At 41.1% G+C, this 21296-nt stretch overlaps 1 protein-coding gene across 4 annotated transcripts in view; it reads right to left on the bottom strand.

Moving 5' to 3' along the window:
• Positions 1 to 1769: 1769 nt before the first annotated feature.
• BEST3 (bestrophin 3) overlaps positions 1770 to 21296 on the bottom strand; it is a 46103-nt gene continuing 26576 nt past the window's right edge. For 3 of the 4 annotated variants that reach the window (XM_010358730.2, XM_010358728.2, XM_010358732.2), the window contains 3 exons: positions 21036 to 21116; positions 19563 to 19714; positions 1770 to 3959 (listed from right to left, as the gene is read on the bottom strand). In XM_010358730.2, coding sequence (XP_010357032.1) covers positions 3050 to 3959; positions 19563 to 19714; positions 21036 to 21116 — 1143 coding nt within the window. In that variant the 3' untranslated portion in view covers positions 1770 to 3049. The remainder of the gene's footprint in view (positions 3960 to 19562; positions 19715 to 21035; positions 21117 to 21296) is intronic. The other variant, XM_010358729.1, reaches the window with a different exon arrangement.

Genomic DNA, 21296 nt, shown 5'->3' with positions numbered 1-21296 from the left:
AGAAGGAATCTAGAGGGGAAAACACTAAAAGAAGAGGTGTATTTTTAAGATTTAAACAAATCTTTACTTTCATGGCGAATTTTACATTTTTCCATTCCATTTAAAATATTTTCCATAGCTTAGCTGAACCAGGCTGAAAGTGGATGCCTGGAGTGATGGAGGCGATACACCATAAAGTAGACATGACAATAAAGGAAGGGGAGATAACAGTCTTCTTTGTTTTGCTGGGGGCCATTCATCTCTAAATTCTTGGAAAATTGAGAAAAAGTTAGTGGGCCATTTCCTTACTGAACTGCAGACCCCAGCGTCAAGGCAGAGTTATCTCTACAAAGCAGGGAGAGAACGCAACAAATAGAGCTTGGCCTAACCGCACTCTCTGGCTTTCGTGTCACATTTAATGTGACAGAGTTGAGCCTGTTCTTGGAACGCAAACCCAAAAGATTAAGGCACCAGGCCATGTGACCATTCATCTAGGTGGGTGAAGGTTCCAGGACTCGGGGAAAAGGAGCTAGGCAGGCAACGAAATCAGGTACATGAGAAGAAATCATTTTGTTTTTTTCAACCGTGGTCTGCGTAGAGTAAAAACTCATTTTAGAATTAATAAGAGAATTTCTTCATCTGCTCTGAGCAATTGCTGGCTTGATTTTATAGCTGAATTCAACCACATGGGCTCATTGAGCATGCCATAATTTAGTTTTCACTGCAAGTAGAAAATGAGAGTCTATTTCAAATTTTGAAGAAATATTGAGGAAATTAAATAATTATCTGGATAAAAGTGCATAAGGGGTGTGTGGAAGCAGAGATAAATGAACACTGCCAGTCCTTCATAAATGTATTATTGTATTTGTGTATAATTTATCACCTTGGATTTAGGAATGAAAACTGACTATATTTCAAAAGCAGCTAAGTAGAAACTTACTTGAATTTGAACAACAGATAGAACCAAAGAGAAGAGAATAGACAGACTGAAACTGAAACATCCAATAAAATAGCATTAAGAGCGTGGTGATTGGGAGAAGGTTAGGGATCCTGCCTTCTTGAAGTGTTATATTGGCTCTTGATCCCATAGTCTATACGTAGTGCTTTGGGAATAATGGTGCTTTCCTGGGTGCTAACACTACCAACCAACATAGAGAACCATCAAGGTGTGTAGCATTTCCTCTAATATTATTTCTTTTCAGTCCTTTGAGAAAAGTTAAAGTCAATGTCATTGCTGTCATGCAGCTTGGAGGCCTGGGAGATATGAGGTCATATGAAAATGTGCCAGTTTTAACATTGTGTATCAGGAGGAGTTGGGGAAGGGAAGGAGGGTCCTGCCAAGTTTCTTCTGTCATGAAAAATAAAGAGGACTATGGCTGGTACTCCAAGCTGGAGCAATGCCCTTCTCTATGAGTGCATAAAAGACGCAGGTAGACTTGAGCGGGGAGGACCCAGAGAGGCCCTTGAGGCTGGAGAGATTTAGCCTGAACCTAAATCTCTTTGAGCATGCCTCCCTTGGGGCATCCTCCAGAATGCTGGGCAAATTGCTGGCAGATTCAGGGCCTTACAGATAGCACAGGGCAGTGAGAAAGCATACTGGTTAACAGTGTGGGCTCTTGAGTCAGATAAACCTGGGTTTGAATGTGAACACTGTCACTTCTTGGCTATGTGATTTTAGGCAAATACCTTACTTCTCTAAAGCCTGTTTCTCTTGCCTTTAAAATGGAAATAACATATCAGTCTTGTAAGATTCGCTGCTGCCTGGAACACTGTGAGCACTCAATAAATGGTAGTTATGAGGGTGATTTTATTTCTAAAGCCATATGTAGTCAAGTGTCATCATATGACAAATGGTAAGTGCAGCAGTCGTAAGGCATGGCCTAGGCACTTGGAAGCCCACGACAAACAGCCGTCCTGAGAGCTCCTTGGGAGGAGTACCAACATCCGGTCGCCATTATGCAGCCCTGGACCCCATTAGCCACCCAGCCCAGCATCCTACCTCATTCCCAAATGACCCGATAGACACAGTAACTGGTCCCATGTTGCAACATGATTGGGATTTTTGCATAAGAGTTCGAGTTAAACAGACATGAGTCATCTTATTCTTTGGTTCCATAGCATTTGGCTATGCAAATTTCATATTCTCTTGGCTTCCTTTTTCTCCAGTGCCCAAGACCAAAGAGTGGAAGCAGAAAGAAATGGCAATGGCTGCAAGGGCGTGGGGGGAACCATTACTCCTATATGCCTTCCACTGGAAGTAAGGCTGGAAGGGTATCAGGCTGGATTCATTGACACCTTTGATGATTCTGTAGGAGGCTTTGCCAATGTCTTATATTTTGAAATTCATGGCAAGATGTAAGCAACAGATTTGGCAAGAGGAAATATTATAACCTGAAAAATGGGACAGATTAGAGTCACTAGAAAAGCAGCATAACCAGGGAGAAGGGAAGGGAAAAAAAAGGATGACAGAATAAAGGAGAAAGAGAGAAAAGTAGAAAAGGAAATGGAAGAGAATGAAGTGTTCTGGTGCTGACGAAACTTAAGAATCAGGAAGTGATAATAACAATAATAGTTATAGGAAAGTAGGAATAAGATGGTTAGAAAGCCTCAAACAAAAAAGTTAGGAAGGAGGGGGTCTTTCAGGCATTACGTGATCCATCTCCTTTCTTTATGGCTAAAGAGAAGAAGAAAGAGAAAAAAGAAGAGAAATAGAGAACCCTATGTGTCTGGGCCTTTAGGTCTAGGGCATTGGACTATGATTTATGAGACTCTTTCCACAGCAAATAATCTATGAATTTATAAGTCGTGTATATTTTTCAGATTCCTTATTCCTTATTCCTTATTTCAGATTCCAATGAAAGCCATGTTGTGATGGATGACGTGAATGCATTTGATTTTTTGCAGTTCTCAAAAAGTCAGGATCATAATGCCCTTCAAAGCTCTAAGTAGCTTATATAGTGTGATCACGTTTTTAAAAAGTTAACCAGCCTTCAGGTATGTCCTGGGACTAATGCTGCTTTTGGGGAGATAAGAATCTAGGCCAGAACCAGGTCCTAGGACTTTGTGGCACTCATTTGGGTGATTCCTCAGTTTCCCTGTTGTTCAGCTCTATGATATCTGTTTCCTTAGTGTCCAGGTTTTCCATTAAATACAGCATATCAGGAGAGACTCGAGAGCCAGCCACAATGTTGATCCCACTGATCTCTGAGGATGTTTCTGTGTCAATTAAAAGAGCTGGCTGAGAGCTCATGAGGTCTGGACTTAGGTTTCCTAGGGAAGTGTGGCTGGACTCCCGGAATCCTGGAAAGCTCCACCTTTTTAGAAAGGTATCACCAGGATCTTCTTCACAGTTGAATATATTTTCCTCCGCACTGGCTGAAACAGTCTGGAGACTGGGGCCTCTAGGAGGTGTTTCCTTCTCTGAAGGAGACAGGATGGACCCCATGGGGCCCTGCTGCTGCTCAGTCTTGCTTGGCTGAACCCCTGTAAACTCAGAGCTCAAGATGGAGGTAGCAGAGTCATGGTGGTAGCTGTCTGAAGTGGGCACCAGAGCTTCGGCCGCTGTGATCAATACTTCGGGCACCAGTGGCATTTTGATGGGTGAGGTTCTCACACTGGACTGTGGGGTCAGGCTCTGTAAAGTGCTTGTCTGGCTGGTCTCCCTGATGGTGGACAGCTCTCCCATGCTGGAGCGCCGCGTGGGGCTTCCTTCTGGGAAGGAGGATTTCTTCCAGGTGGGTGAGGCCCTGTGGGGGTTTCTTGAGGGCACATCCAGTAGATCCCTGGCTGGGCTGAGGTCATCTCGGGGTAAGAACATGGAGCTGTCACTTGTCTGCCTTCTATAGCTTCTTCTTCTGGGGCTGGAGGGGTGTTCGTGGGCACTCAGGAACCGCTTGACTCTTCTTATCATGGAATGCCGATGGCCATGCTTCTCATAATTCCACAGCCACTCCTCGTCAGGAAAGTCGGACCCAGACAGCCTGAAACACACAATGACAAGATCCAGGCAGAGTAGCTTCAGGGGCCTAGTTTTGGGGGCAGAGTCTCAAAGTTAAGAGATGAGTTTGGTATGTTTACCTTATATATTTTTAAATGGGGGTTTGAGGACTTGAGATAGTCTAGCAGAGGCTCTCACACTTTTTGATCTCAGATTCCTTTTAAACTCTTAAAAATTATTGAGTATCCCAAAGAGATTTGCTTATGTGGGTTATATCTACTACTCTTTACTGTATTTAAAATTATAACTGGGGAATGTCTGAAATGCAAGCATGTGCAAGCACACATTCCATTTACTGCTAAGTGATGACATCATCACATATCTTGTGGCCTCTGGAAAATTCCTCTGGACACTCTTGACAGAATGAGAATGAAAAAGGCAAATAACATGTTGTGCTATTATGAAAACATTTTTGACCTTCAGGACTCTCTGGAGGGGTCTTAGGGATCCCCAGATATCCCCAGACCACACTTTGAGAATCACTGATCTAGAGACTTAGACATTAAGAAATATCTATATGTCTATATCTATGAATCTATCTATCTATCTGTCTATCTATCTATCTATCTATCTATCTAGCTAGCTAGCTAGCTAGCTAGCTAGCTATCACCTAGTATATATTCTTTCTCCCTTAGTACAGTTGAATTAAAGTCATGTTTCCCAAGGACCCATAAAACCCCCCTTAACAATGGATGAGAGTAAATTCATGAGAGTGCAATGACCAGCTCACATTTATTGACTATATACTAAGGCCCAGCTAAGCACCTTCTATGCATTGATTCATTCAGTTATCACAATAATTAGATGAGTTGGTATTAGTGTTATTATTTACACTTTACAAATGAGGAAACTGAGGCCTGCAGAGATTCACTAAATGTACGCAGCTAGGGAGAGCAAATTCGGAAGTCTGGCTCCAAGTTCCCTCTCCTAATTGCTTTGATGGAAAGCCTATTACACAGGGGTCAAGGGATGAGCTAGAGCCCAGGGCAGAAGAGTGAGTAAAGCACAGTCCTTGCTCAGAGGTAATTTGTAAACATTCCTGATGAGGCTTTGCATTTACATCTGTACAATTAGGGTTAAAACAAGAGAAATTGGAACCTTGTGGAAAGGATATATTCATCCAGGTAGGGTGAACTCGCATCACGATTGGGCTCCCTTTGTCATTAAATTTGATGGATTAGCTACCAAAATTTCCTGCTGGATTTTTACCATTTAAAAAATAAAACAAATAATTCTACCATTTAGTTAATTAATTATTTATTTGAGACAGAGTATTACTCTGTCGCCCAGGCTGGCGTGTAGTGGTATGATCTCAGCTCACTGCAACCTCCGTCTCCCAGGTTCAAGTGATTCTCAGGCCTCAGCCTCCTCAATAGCTGGGATTACAGGCAAGTGCTACCACGCCCAGCTAATTTTTGTATTTTTAGTAGAGACAGGTTTTACCATGTTGGCCAGGCTGTCTCGAACTCCTGACCTCAAATGATCCGCCCACCTTGCCCTCCCAAAGTACTGGGATTACAGGCATAAGCCACCACGCTTGGCCAATCTTAACATTTTAAATCTCCTTCAGGACTGACATAAAATGAATAATTGAGGTGAGATAAGCCTGTTTGGTAATTTGGTCTACTCTGGCCTTGGATTACATAGTTATTTGCCACACATCTCCATGGACTTATAGCCTTAATAGGGTTTGAAGAACAACTTAAAGCCTTGCCCTTGAATTACAAATGCTCATCGTGCTAGCTCTGGGAGCAACAGTAACCAGCCGGTCTCAGTCCAATATTGGTAGAGACATCTCTGGTGACAAGATGCCACGTGCGTTTTATGTGACATGAAGGAAAACATTGGGACAGTATAATATTGGTGTAACTTGAAAGGGCAAAGCAAGCAGCCAAAGAAACATCGTTCCTCATGTTTATGAATAAAACATGGATGACTGAGATGATTAACTGGCTGAATGTCCCGGGACGGCGTTCGATTACAGCCTTGTGCTGTTTTTCTAAAGCCCCAGCAGCGCCCTTGGCTACCAGATAGCCTTCTGACCCACCCTCCACTGTGTGAGGCTCAGATTCTATTACATCGACTTGAGAAATGCAGACTCATGCTTCAGTGGCCTTGGTGACCCTGCTGGGTGGATTGCATTTGGTCAGCTCTCCAGTCACACTCCACAAGCACCCATTTAGTTAGGGAGGAGGACACCAGCGGAGCCACAGGTGAACTTGTTCACTAACATAGCCACTCTGGATGTGTTCTGGGAATCAAGGACAAGCTGGCAATCTCTCTATATAGGACAAGCATCTGTCTTCCATTTGGGATCTCAACTATTTATTTAAGATTTGTTTTTTTAAACTACCCCTAAAGGATGCAATATTGTAAGAAAGACAATCTTCTAGGAAAAGAAGTTTTTATTTTTGATACTTCAAAACTTTGTGACTCAAAAACGAAAACTTTATGCCCTGTTGTAGGATGTATGTATAAGACCTTCAACTGCAGGAAGAGGTATAAACCCCTGGGTCATAGATGGGGGAAAATAGACAAGTTGCAACAAGCAAGCTGCAGAACGTCTAGTGTTTTTGCTAACATCCTACTGATTCATGACTGACATTGGGTAGGTCTGCCAAGAAGACCCTATTGTACCTTCCTGGCTATTGTACCTTCCTATGACTATGGAGTGGATGCATGAAATTTATCTGTTTATTCACCCTACTAAATTTATTGAGCACTTACCATGAACAATTTGCTGCATTAGGTACCTTTTAAATGATCACTTAAAAGGAGAGAGAAGACATATAAATTAATATCTACATTTGGGGCAAAGCAAATTTTTGAGCTGGGCTTTGACACTGAGTGGGAATTGGATAGATAGGAAAGGGACAGAGCATTCCACATGAAAGAAGTGACTTGAACAAATAAGGCAGAAGGAAAGTTTAGGGTGTTTGGGAGAAATAGGAGGTACTTGAATCTGTGTGAAACACAGAAAAGTGTCAGGCCTAGGCTGGAAAGAGGTCCTTAGACTGTGCCATGAAGAGTTGTATACCAGATTGCGGGATGTGGACTTTATCCCGGAGATAGAGGGAAGCTGTGGATTGTCTTTGAGAATGGAGGGCATTGCTAGGGTTGTGTGTCGTGTTGGTAGGGGTGTCCATGGTGGAAGGCTACACAAAAAGCAATGTTGATGATTGCTTTGGATAAGAAACATGACTTGAAAACTTTTCACTCCTTTAGTCTGAAACAGGGTCTTTGGAAGAACACTTGGTGTTCTGTGCTCTTGGGGGCAGTTTTACATATCTTACGCTGAGTGATGAATGATGCCCTCCAGGTCTTAATGCTGTAACAGAGCAGTAGGGAAACTCCCCAGCATGACAAACCTAATGACATTGCTTCTGAATGCTTCCATGGAAGATCTAATTGCCAACACACAATGTTCATCTCCTTTCTCTGGTAGCCACTATTCCCAATATGACGGCAGAAGCTGTGCTTTAAGAACAAAATAGTTTAAAATAGAATACTTATTTATTTATTTATTTAGAGACAAGGCCTCACTCTGTGACCCAGGCTGGAGTGCAGTGGCACAATCATGGCTCACTGCAGCCTTGACCTCTTGGGCTAAAGCGATCCTTCCACCTTAGCCTCTCAAGTAGCTAGGACCGTGGATGTGCACCAACATGCCTGGCTAATTTTTTATTTTTGGTAGAGATGGGGTCTCCCTATGTTGCCCATGCTGGTCTTGAACTCCTGGCCTGAAGTGGTCCTCTTGTCTTGACTTCCCAAAGTGTTGGGATTATGGGTGAGAGCTACCACACTCGGCCTTAGAATAGTTTGAAAGAGTATTTCCCAAATGGGAGGCTGGGGTATAAATTTTAGTTTATTTTATGTTTTTTTTTTTTTTTTCTGCTCCTTATTTGATATTTAAAGTATCCTCTTAGTCTAGGGTTAGTACAATCCTGAGGCTCAATATAATACCACTTAACCAACTAATAGCAGAAACATTATATGATAGAACAAAAGTACCCTCATTATATTCCTATTAGAGAGAGTCAGCTGAAAGAGCTCGGTTTTATGTTCTGGAATTTATTTGGAGTGAGAGAGGCAGGTAATTAGAGATAGGAGGACATTCATGGAAAGTGTCATGCAGCCATCAGTTTCCAGGGATGAAATTTGAGAACTGTCTCTGTGGTGGGAAAAATAATTTATTTTGAGAACTTGCAGAGCCAGGATTGCTGCTGTCCATGCTGACACCAACCAGCTGCGTGATCTTTGGGGACTCATTAATCTTTTGTGACTTAGTATTATTCTTGGTAAGCTGGTGATAATTATCCTTTACCTGCCTTTTAGGTTGTTTGAAAGTTCAAAAGGGGTGACATGTGTAGAAAAGCTTTGAAAGTAGAAGATGTAAAAAGGACTCTGTCAATGACTGGCAAACTTTCAGAAGTGGTTTCCAAGTCATCATTGACTTCTCATACAGGGTTGGAAGAGATGATAATGTGTATCTGAAGGTCACTCCCTTTTCTTCTTCAAGATTGTCCTTTTAAAATTGTTACTACACCAGGAGATATCACTTAACAATTAACACCTTCAAAAGGGATGCCTTAGCCATTTAATGATAGGGCACTGGGCGCATGAAGAGGAAATATAAGAACTGGAAGAAGCTGGGTTATTTGAGGGAAGGAAGAGAGGACTGCTCAAATGGTGAAAATTATGGAGACAGACTGCCCTGACCTTGCCTCTCAATATTGTTTTTTTGTGCCATTTGCCAAACATCATCAAACTCTGCAATATACACTTATTGTGCAATAGAAACCATCAATACAAAAACATAGAAAACATGAGAATGAGAATGATTGTGTCATATATTGGGCTATTTTTGAAAGGGAGAAGAGTAGAAGAAGGAGAGAGAGAAAAGCTTCTGTTAAGACAGTCAGGCTAGTTAGTTATAGGTGAGTCCAGAAGAAGGAAGAGCATGTGTTATTTCCACAGATTAGATAGATGTCTGGATTAAAATAATTTTAATCTCAAGTATTAATAAAAAACCCAAATTTCAAAATCTATATGGAATACCTCCACAAACACCAGCCCCACGGTTTCCCCTGCAAATGACAAATATCCGAGGGCATAAGCAGCCATGATTTAATTAGGAACTTTAAAAGATGCTTGGGCTGGTCAGGGGTGCAGAAGAACATGCTTCACCCTCTGCTGCCATAACAAAGAGGCAAGAGACAGGCTGCTGAAGACGTCAGCAGACTGCCATACTTCTTGGGGTGTGTCTCATATAGAAAGACAAAAATAGCCCTGATAGCTTGAAGGATTTAATGCATTTCTCCAAAGAAAGCTTTTTGCAAAGCAACCCCCTTCTCATGAGAGTGATTAGGTAAATATAGAGCTTCAAAAAGATTGAAAGATAAAACTGGATGATGCTTGTCTCTCTTTCTCTGCTCTACTTTTGAAGCGGTATTTTGACAATTTAAATTCAAATAATAAGAGGCCTTTTTAACAGAACTGAAATGAGGAATTTAGGAAAACGATATTTAGTATGATGAATTCTACTTCTCACTGCAAATTTATTGTTTTCAAATTGCTAGTGTACTCACAGTCAGGCGACTGCCTTGGAGGGGGCCGATAATTTGCCTGAGAATCTATCAGGACAGAGACATGCGTGGAGAAGCATTTTTTCATGGGCGAAGCAAAATGTACTCTTCAAACCCATCTGAGGCACATGCGGCTATTTTTAACCATCTGCACTGCAGAATCATCATCAAAGCTGTAGCCAAGGATTTATACAATGGACAAGACAACCCTCCCTCTGAGCCGGGAGGTATGGGGCTAAGGGTTATGAGGAAAATCCAGTGGACCAAATATTGTGTTCACCCAGCCTCCCTCTACTCTCTTTCAGGTGGACAGTTCTAAGCTCTAGAGCATCCTAGAAGGTAGCCCAGAAAGCTGCATTTAGAGCTGATGACCCCACTGCTACCCCAGTGTTGGCCTATCTGATCATTGAACCAAAGGCTTCAGCAAATCTGGTTGAAGAAGTGGTCTCCTGTGCCTTTAACAAGGCTTATCTAGCTACATCCTACCACCCTGGTTATGTTCGGCTCTTGCTGGCTGACACAAAAAGAAATTATGGCCAAAAGTGGGGGTTCACTTAAAGTTCCCTCTTCATACTGTTCTATTCTGTAGGAATTTTGTTAAAAAAGGAAATCAAGCCATGTACACATCTGATACCGTTTAAAGATGAAAACTGATTGCCCATGGTGACCCCACATCAGGGTATGAAAGAATCCCTGAGTAGTTCTAAAATTATAAAGTTAATGCACATTCATCTCCTTGGAAGTTTCCATTTCTCCTTCCTTTCTGGTACATTAAGTGAAAAATCAATGTTCCCAGAATATACTTTTGTGAAGTTAGTAATTCAGAATTTGAGATATTTTTGGTAGTTTGTAATATAAGCATGCAATAGTATGTATCAGACTATGTATTTTCTTGTAAAGCTAAAATATTTGAATATAGTTGACTAAAAAGGATTACTAAGTAATATCAACATAGAAGTATATTTAACCACACTTTAATAAAGTCTTCGCTCACTAAAATATGAATTTTGGTATATTTGAATTAATATCACTAAAAATACTTCTCACCTACTGTATAATCCTAAATATTTTGTGTACATTAAGTACATTTGCATGTCTGTATAATTACCAAATATCATGTTATTGTTACATATTCCTAGAACTTTTAGAATAAAGATAGATAAGTAGAAATGATTATTTCTGACAAAGTTCCATAGCACCAAATGTATCTTAAATAAATCCCTCAACTCCTAGCCAGAAGGAGTTCTTTAAAATTTTGAATATTTTTCCTCTTTACTAAGTGGATCCTTAATTGACTTCATAGGCCCCTTTTTTAAGATTATTATATATGTGAGAACATTTTGACATAATTATTTGAATTATGGCAGAAAAGCCCAATAAAACAAAGCTCTTTAAATGGGATTACAGTCAGCAGTTTAAAGTTTACAAGCTTGGAGCATGCTTTTAGATTAGCAAGACAGAGCAAGCGCTCTGGACACACTTGAGTGATCCATTTCATAAGCAGTTACAGCCTCTCTTCTCCAGAATTTCGAATCCTTTAGCTGTTATGAATGGATAGTTTGTTAGGGTTTTTCCAATGCCCTTAGGGGATTATCTTCTTTACTGTTGGCTGTTTTGATTTTCAAGTTAGGACTAAAGGGCATTATGAGACTTCAGTCTTTAATTTCTGTGTTTCATTCCTCAGAGTCTTAATTTGTGTTAATGGTTAATCCCAAGTAATTAAAAGATAGTAAGAATTTTGAAGTGACTCATGATGATATAATGTGAAGACAGGCATTCTACCTCTACCTCAAGCCAGTAGTGACAGGGTAGTTCTGGACCTTGATTTTTGTTCATTTGTTTTTAAAAATCTTGAGTTTAAGCATTTAAAGTTTCTTTTGGTAAAGTTATTTTTATCACGCATGTGTTTATTATTGTCCCAGGAAAACTCATTATTACGTTAGGGTTTGGGTATATTTTCTCACTGTGCATCTTACAGACAATGTTCTTTTGGCTGCTCGTGGGTGTTTTCTCAATCTTGGTTAATAGCGTCTCCATAGTTAAGCTAATGAAAAGATGCCTTAATTAAAACAGCAGATCAAGGCTGGCATGGTGGCTCCCACCAGTAATCCCAACACTTTGGGAGGCCTAGGTGGTAGGATCTCTTGAGACCAGGAGTTCAAGACCAGAATGGGTAACATAGCCAGACCTTTGCCTCTTGAGACCATCCTGGCTAATACAGTGAAATCCTGTCTCTACTAAAATACAAAAAATTAGCTGGGTGTGGTGGCGGGGGCCTGTAGTCCCAGCTACTCGGGAGGGTGAGGCAGGAGAATGGCGTGAACCCGGGAGGCGGAGCTTGCAGTGAGCCGAGATTGTGCCATTGCACTCCAGCCTGGGCAACAGAGCAAGACTCCATCTCAAAAAAAAAAAAAAAAAAAAAAAAAAAAAAAAAAAAAAAAAAGCCAGGCATGGTGGTGTGCACCTGTAGTCCCAGCTACTCAGGAGTCTGAGGCAGGAAGACGGCTTGAGCCTAGGAGTTCGAGGCTGCAGTGAGCTGTGATTGCACCACTGTATACTCCATCCTGGATGACAGAGGGAGTCCCTGTCTCAAAAATACAGAAGGCAAAAAGCAAACAAAAACAAAAACAAAACTACAGCAGATTAGAAAGGATTCCATAGTATTACAAAAGAACAAACAAAACAGATTCAACTGAAGTAATCCCACGTGAGATAATGGTAAAAGAATTCACACAAGAAATATTTTTTCATTGCTTATTAACTCATAAAATGACTAAGTGTAGATTACTGGCCATGCAATAATTATCATTATTTAGTAAATGCTCAAGACTGGCGTATTTATGAAAGCATTTCTATTTTGGGGACTGCATTCAGATTTTTAACTGGCCTTTTTTCATTCAAAGTGTTGATTTTAAAGTTGTTTTATAACATGCCCCATGCAAAGATCAGGAGATGGAACTTCAGCACTGGTTTGGTGTTAAAGCTTATAAAATGCAGTTTTAAAACAGTAGCTCTTTGGTCCCAGACTGGACAGAGAAAGATGAGCTCTGTTAAAGCTTCCTTTAGATTAAGACACGATGACTAGATGAGGCAAGAACATTGGTTCCCGCTTCCCTGCCTGCACAGGCACCATCGCCCCCTCTCCCCTTACTGTATCCAACTTCAACTGCTTCCCTCTAACTCAGCCACTGGGACCTCCCCCTACCCCCCCGGCCCAGCCCTGTGTCTTCTTTAGGACCTTACTCTGTCATCCCCCCTTGCTCCTGTGTCTTTCCTCTCTTCCAGTGGGCTCCTTTTGCTCAGCCTGTCTTTTTTCCTTCCTTTTTCAAAACAAGGAGACTTGTTAATTTGTTTCTTTATCGCATCTTGCTTCATCTTACCAAGGGTTTGATGTGGCCTTATGGAAATACATACGATGCAATAATAGTATGTAGTATATATGACATATAAAATATTATATTTATATATTACATTATATAAATATATATAATATATAAGATCAGGCCAATATAGTAGAGGTAGAATAAGAAACAATGATAAAAGACACAGAATCTAGAAATACATTCCAAAATAATTCCGTTCCACAGACTTAGTAAAGGTAGGCTACAAATTTGATTGTCAGCTTCCCAGCAGCCAAAATGAAAAGGAAACGATCATTAATTATAAAATTATAAAGTTTGTAAGATAAATAGTGTAAGATTTGCCCAGAAGAGGCAAAGCTTTCTTTTTTCCCCACAATGTCTGAAATACATTTCTTCCTGTGGGTCCTCTGCTAAAAGGGATTCTAAGTTACACAGTGGACGGCACTACAGTAAACACCAGAGGGAGTCTTAATGGCTCTGTCCAAACAAGGCCAGGTACAGCAGCTGAGTGAAATTCAGTATAGGTGGTGAAGGTAATTCTAAGGAGGCCAAGGTGGGAGGATTACCTGAGGTCAGGAGTTCAAGGCCAGCCTGGCCAACATGGTGAAACCCCGTCTCTACTAAAAATACAAAAATTAGCCAGGTATGGTGGTGCAAGCTTGTAATCCCAGCTACTTGGGAGGCTGAGGCAGGGGAATTGCTTGAACCCAGCAGGTGGAGGTTGCAGTGAGCTGAGATCACGCCACTGCACTCCAGCCTGGGTGACAGAGAGAGACTCTGTCTCCAAAAAAATCAAAACACAAGAAACGAACAACAACAACAAAAAAAAAACAGCAAAACGAAACAAAACAAAAAGCAAAGCAAGTAAAAAATACGCAATTAGCCTTACCCAAGACAAAACAAAGAAGCCATTCCTAGAAGTCTGAATTGAAGGAAGAAACAGACCAGCATCCCTGTCTCTTAGTGAATACGGTCTGATCTATTTACCCCATCAATTCAGACTTCTCAAAAAAATAGTCCATGGATACTTAATGAATTGAGGAATTACACGCATTTTGGGTTTGTTTTATTTTTGTTTTTTAAGTATGCAAATGGCATTATGATCTATTTGCTTTACCATGATCAAATGGCAGAGAAGATAAAGGCGGGTGGGGAATGAAACAAGACTGGCCGTAACTTGATAATTGAAGGGGTGATGGATACATGGAGCTTTATCATAGCCTGTTCTCTACCTTTGGAACTGCTTAAACTTCTTCTTTTTTTTTTTTTATGAGACAGGGTCTTGCTCTGTCACCCAAACTGTAGTGCAGTGGCATGATCTTGGCTCACTGCAACCTTCCACTCCTGGGTTCAAGCGATTCTCCTGCCTCAGCCTCCCAAATAGCTGGGACTACAGGTGTGGGCCACCATACCGGCTAATTTTTGTATTTTTGGTGGAGATGGGGTTTCACCATGTTGGCCAGGCTGGTGTCGAACTTCTGGCCTCAAGTGATCTGCCTGCCTTGGCCTCCCAAAGTGCTGGGACTACAGGAGTGGGCCATCGTATCTAGCCCGGTTTGAATTTTCTATAGTAAAATTATTTTTTGAAAACAGCTTACACTGGCAATTTGATCTTCTTACCTATAAATCACTTCTAACCTACTATAGTTTAATTTCTACCCCACACTCTCACTTAAGTCTCTGATGACCCTAGCATACAAAACCTATGGTGTGCTTTTCAGGCTTTATTTGGAAACTTTGTACCTTTGGCCTCTTGGCAGGGCATTTTCTGAGTTACTCTGCCTCTATATTGACCATTTCTACTCTGACTACCCTTTTCCTCTGACCACCCTTTCAGTGATAGTATTCTACCCTTCGTATTTTGCTCTGCTTCCTTGATACTGTTCTGAGTGTTCCCACCCACTCTTTGGTTCTACGTACTGATACCAGTAAAACGCATCCTTTGCCCCTGGACTCCCTGCCTGCTGGCCATCTCCATGTGAATTGCCCATAGAGATCTCAAATTCAACACATGCAAAAGGGACAGCTCATAATCTTTTCCTTAGAGCAGCTTTCACCCTTACACTCTCTCTCATCTTTGGTTTATTACCATTCTTCACTCCTTCTCCTTTCTTGAATCTGTCCCTTCTGTCACCTCTACTGTCTACATCCCATGTGATACACCTACTTCAGGCCCTTATCCTCTCCTGTTTAAATGACAACAGCCTGCTTACTCTGGCTCTGGTCTTATCCTCAGCAATCTGTCTTTCAGCCAGTTGCCAGGCTAATCTCTCTAAAGTAAAAATGTGACCCTGTCATTTAATAGCTTTGAATAACGGCTGAAACCCTTACCTGGCCTATAAAACCCTCCATCTTCTGCCTTGCCTCCTCTCCAGCTTCATTTATTGGCTCTTCTGGTTTGCCTATCAAATTGTTACTCTGAGTACACTATTTATCATTCCTTTCTGTCTTTGTCCATATTGGCCTGAAATGTGCCCTCTGCTGAATCCCCTCAATCCTATCTGTGTACTGGCTCCTAATTCATTCTTTTATTTATGTTGTTTGAGATGGAGTTTTACTCTTCACTCTTGTTGCCCAGGATGGAGTGTAATGGTGCGATGTCGGCTCACTGCAACCTCCTCTGCCTCCTGGGTTCAAGCGATTCTCCTGCCTCAGCCTCCTGAGTAGCTAGGATTACAGGTTGTGCCACCATGCTCAGCTAATTTTGTATTTGTAGTAGGGACAGGGTTTCACCATGCTGATTTCGGACTCCTGACCTCAGATGATCTACCTGCCTCGGCCTCCCGAAGTGCTGGGATTACAGGTGTGAGCCACCATGCCCACCTCCTCACTCTTAAAGATGCATATTAGAGTCCCTGACTCCAAGTGGCTTTCTCTGCTTCACCAGGCTAGCTGAAGTGTGTCTTCATTGTGTGTGTTCCCATAAGGCTGAGCATTTCTCCACTGTAGCATTTACCACATTGTATTGTCAATTTTCTTGGCCTTACATCTGTGAACTTAGGAGGCATTTTTTTTTTTCTTTTCTTTTTTTGACTACCTCTAGCATCTGGCATAGAACCTACCTCATAGTAGGCCCTGAAAAAAATTTACCTGAATAAATAAATGAGCACATTCTGTATGTGAGGGTCCAAGGGAAAATATATTTTAAATTTGTACTTAAGATGGAAAGAAGGAAAATTAATTTATTTGAGTTATATATATTTAGTAAATATGCAGAAAATAGGGTCATGTTTTGAACATGCTCCTTAATATAGAGAATGAAGACATTGTCTCTGAGGAGTTTCCTCCTGAAGTGGAACTGAACAGTGTGCTGAATGTGAACAGCGCTGTTGAATGTGCTGGCTGGGAGGCGGGTGATCCTGCAGGTGGCCCTTGGAGAGGAGTACTTTTGCTCTGTTCTTGAAGGACACTGCTTTGATTTTAGAATATCCGGGTTATGGGAGTTGTGGCTACAAACCCAAAACATTGATATGAAAAGGTAAGGACAATTTGATTTCTGAATTAAATATGCTGGGAACATACACCTCAAAGAGAATAAGAAAATTTTAAAAAATCTCATCCAGGAAAGGATTTGATATGGTCATCAAGCAGCAGGCACTTTTATAAAATGGAATGCTTCTGTCTACAGCATCTTGACATGTGGTCTTCACTCTCGTGCAAAGAGCTCATTGGCTCAGTCAGCACCAATAAAACCACCGGTGCTACAACAATTCTTAACTTTTACCTTCCCCTTGCCCTGAGCCTCAGTCGGGTGGCTCATTTGACATTGACCTTGTATTTGGTGAAGGAACCATTCATTGCTTAGGGAATTATCTTCTATGATTTTAGAGAACATCTACTGTTTTTGCCAGCCCAGCAAAACCATTCACTCTTCTCCTGATAATAGCATCCTGCTTTTTCTGAGATATCACATACTCCATATGGTTGGATGGGGCTGACTGTAACCCTTGGTTCAAAGATGGACCTATAAACCAGCCATGAATAGTCAAAATATTGTCTCCCTGTTGATAGTAATTAGCCCAGGAACGGATATGTGAACCAAGCCCAGTCAGTCATAGCAAATCCAGCACTTCAGTTTCAAGAGTTGGAAAAGAGATGTGCCCTTTCCACAGGTTAGCTGAGAAGGTAAACTGTAAGCCTGGAGCTTGCCATTTTGCCATTTTGCCCTCAGGACGGGAGATACTGCCTGAAATCTGAGCCAGTGGAGAGAAAAGCAGACCTGAGAGTCATGGGGCAACAGTGAGTCCTGGTGACATTATCTGAGCCTCTGGATCTAGTGACACCCAAAGCTAGGCTCGTCTCTGGATGTGACACTATAAACCTCCTTTTGCTTAAGAAAGCTTGAATTGGTTTTCGTCATAGGCAACAGAAACATTTTTTCTAATACGACAATCATAGGAAAAATAGACATTAATAAATCCAAAGGGGGCCATTTCTATCAACTCAGGGCTTCTGATCACCTATTTTCCTGCAGTAAATTTTCCTGGATTGTGGTCCACTTTAATGGTCCTCATTTATACAGAAAATCAAGATCAAATGAGCTTTTGCCTAATTGTTTCTTTGATCAATCGGTTCTAGCAGATCCACTTAAACCTCTCACAAAACCCTCTCCCAATAGATTCTGGCCTTTGTCTGTTCTTCTCTCCATCCTGCTGGTAAATAGAAATAGGCCATTTTAGTTGGAGGACTTCTGTCTGACAACTGATAATTTTTTGCTGTAGTTTTAAATATTGTACCTCCTGGTTTTCTCTCAGTTGTTTTATTTTCTGTCCTAAATTTCCAGGGTAAGTTTAATATGAAAAAATAGCTTAAAGTGATTTAATCTTTCTCTGCTTCAGTCTGACATCCACAAATAACACTTGACTAGGTGATAATAATCATCATGCTCTATAGTTTTACCTAGAGCATTTTAACGTTTACAATCTCATGGAATCTTCTCAATAATCTTCTGGGGAAGAAATTTTCTCTGAGATCTTGTCAATCCCTAATTCCGTTTCTGTATTTAGAAACAGGAGAAGCATTGTGTTTTAATATTTTCTAAAGAACATGAACATTTATATGGTAATCTGCAGAATTATGATGATTAGGATGAGTAAGTAGATCAGGATAAAAATGTTGAGACCTTCAAAAAATCATCTTAACCGTGGGGTAAGAACAACTCAATGGACATTAGAAATAGAGCCTGCAGAGCATTTGCAGTTTAAATAGAGTCATCACAATGATGCCCTGATTCTATCAGCATTGCTGGTCTCTTTTCTTTTCAAGTTAAATCTTCAAGTACTTTGCGTTAATCAATGGTGGGAGTGAGGAGAAGGATAAAGCATATTTAATTATCTAAAATCAACCTCACAGAAAAACAGCTCTTGTTAATTCTGAAAATTGAGAAGATTGCTGGATGTCCATGAAGCTCTGCCCTTGCAGAAGGTATCATGAAGGCTGAGACATGCATACAACAAGAGATTCCTATCCATGGAAACTGAGAATACACTGAGGGCAGGGATGAGCTCTCTGGCCTGGAAGGAGCCCTGGGTGGGTGGGTCTGGTCTTAGAAGGCTAGCTAGAAGCAGAAGCAAATCTAGCCTGGAGTAGGCAACCTTCTCTAAGATGTGCTTTGTGGGCAACAAGGCAAATCTCCTGGCTCCTAAATCTTTCTCATTACTTGCCGGAACTACTGAAATTCCACTTTCAGTCTTCCTTTTCTTTGGGTCTTGAAAGGTTTTCAGCCTCAGAGGCCCCTTTGGAAGAGAAGTGCCACAAACCATCACTGATGGGCATTAGGAGACATTCAGCAAAGGGAACAGGGTTGAAGCGAGATCTCCTGAAAGTGGAAGGAGGAGGGCAGGCCACTTCGGCGAGGAGGGAAAGAAGGGTCACAGGCAGCAACCATGGGACACGAACCCACTGCATAAATCGCTTAGAGCATGCCTCAGGGAACTATGAGCCACAGTCTTGCCAAGAGTTATAAGAAAAATTCCACAGAAGTTTCCCCTTTTGCTACAGTTTTTTGTTTGTTTTGTTTTTGAGTGGAGAGTTTCTTACTTTCTGAATTAGTCTGTGCTTTTCTCTTTAATTTACATGGAAACTGTGGCATCTGCCTTCAGCAAATAAAATTCTCCCACATTCACACACTTCTGCAATATCAAATACATGCTCAGACTTAATGAAATATAGAACTGTGCCTGATTTACTTCAGGCCTCAACTTTAAAGCTCATTATACATAGGGATGATTGCTGTGTTAAAACCACTGAACAGAGACTGACGTACATACTAAGCCCAGGTAGAAAAAAATGCCAAAAAAAGGTAAAAAGATTAGAACAGTGATCTGTCTGCTCATTTCCTAAATATTGGAGATATTTATTTTAATTTTCATTAATTAATTATTTTTCTTGAGACAGGGTTTCACTTTGTCACCCAGGCTAGAATGCAATGGCACAATCACAGCTCACTAAAGCCTTGAACACCTGGGCTTGAGCAATCCTCCGACTGCAGCCTCCCCAAGTAGCTAGGACTACAGGTGCCATCACAGTTGGCTACTTTAAATTATTTCTTTTCTTTTCTTTTCTTTTTTGTAGAGATAAGGTCTCACTATGTTGCTCAGGCTGGAAAATATTGAGAGATTTAAATAAAAATGTACTTACCCCATCTGGACTGTTGACCCCAGAAATGAGGGTATGCAGTAGTCAGCAGCTGCCAATGTGTATGGTGGACGAGCAGCAGAATCGTCCCAGTAAATGTCCTTCTTCATCTTGGGTAAGCTCATGTGCATTTCGTCCACAGCTAAAAGAGAGACCTAAAATCATTGTTATATTGTTAGAATAACTCAGATGTAAATTAAATAAAAAGGAGAAGTTTTTTGGGGCAGATGAGAGTTAGAGTGGGCTAGGACACAGTCTAAGTGAGTGAATATATAAATGTCTATAGTTCGTATTTGCCATGACCACAGCTGCCACAGAGAGTTGTATCTGTCGTTTACTGCTCAAGAGTACTTTGCAATGAGGATAAGTGGGGCTTCAAGCCTCCCACACTCCGGGATCAAACCACACACTCCAGAGAGGAGTTGCCTCTTAGCTGGAGGGAGGGGAGCCATCTTTTTATACTGTGCTCACAATTATGCTGTTGTTTTACTTGATAGCACCCCCTTAACCCCAAATATTACAGGAAGGTGAAGATTCCAGTTTTCATTCTGTTAACCCCGTAAACACATTTTTACTTGGCATCACTTCTTATATGCCCTGGTTTCTTGTTCATTTCTTTGTTTGGAAAAACATATCAAGAAGTCTATACTGCTTGGTGCTATGGTGCTCTCTCCTCTTGGCTTTGACAAAGGGATACATGAATATATTATTAATCCTCTGGGATTCCGATTTTGACAAAGTGGGTGACCTAGGCATTATGTGTCCTCCCTAAGAGACTGACATTGGGATCTACTGTGAGATGTTTGAACTTACTTAACTGCCGACTAAGGGCTTGAAACAAATGAACAAGGTGAAGGCCTTCACTCATCTGTAGTTCACAGGGAAGAGAATGGTCTAGGGAGAGTCTTGCCTAAAAGGAAAATTCCTTCATGCTGGTTCTTCATGAAAAGCTCTCTGGAATAGTGCTTCAGGGTAAGGGCCCTGGGGCCCATTTAGTGCATTTCATGCAGATTTGAGACACAGGCGGGCATGGCCCAGGCTCCCAGTGTCCAACTGGTGGCTATCTGACTGCTGGGATTGATGTGATACGACTTTGGGAACTCCCACCAGATTGTGTCTGGATGCCATTTTAAGTCACTATTAACCTCTCTGGTTGGCAATAGAAAACAAATCAAAGAACAATTTAAAATACTGCTCTATGCTGAGATGAAAGAGGCTGGAAAAAGCTAATAGAGAGGCTTACAAAGAAAATTGGCTTGAAATTCTACTTAAAAGGAACTAAATTTCACTGGAGCTGAAATCCCGGATGTGTAAGCTTCCAAAAGGACCTGAGACAGCATAGTGCACAGCCAAGCCTCTTTCATTTGTGGCTAAAGCTCTGAAGCCAAGAGGCGTGCATTTAAAATCTGCTTAGATTTGAAATATCACAAGTGACTTATTATTAATATTTGAAAAAGAAAGAAAAATTCCTCTAACCTGCAAATTTCTGTCAATGCACCAGTTAGTTTCGAAATCGTCATCATCTTCTCCAAAAGGGTTGATAAGCTGCTCTGCTACCTGTAGTTGAACATAAAATAAATCCCTCATGATACCCGTGAAAACTAAGAATAGAATCTGAAGATGATTTCTATTTTCCTCTCTGCTTCCTTTTGTGACTTTCATACTATGAAGAGTAGAGGGGAGTAGATTGTTCTACCCAGATATTTATTAGCAAGCAAGACATGATTCTCAAACCAT

Source organism: Rhinopithecus roxellana, chromosome 10 (assembly GCF_007565055.1).
Source record: "Rhinopithecus roxellana isolate Shanxi Qingling chromosome 10, ASM756505v1, whole genome shotgun sequence".
NCBI classification, from domain to species: Eukaryota; Metazoa; Chordata; class Mammalia; order Primates; family Cercopithecidae; genus Rhinopithecus; species Rhinopithecus roxellana.
The sequence above is the reverse complement of the archived record's forward strand: the minus strand, read 5'-3'. Positions and strand labels throughout refer to the sequence as shown.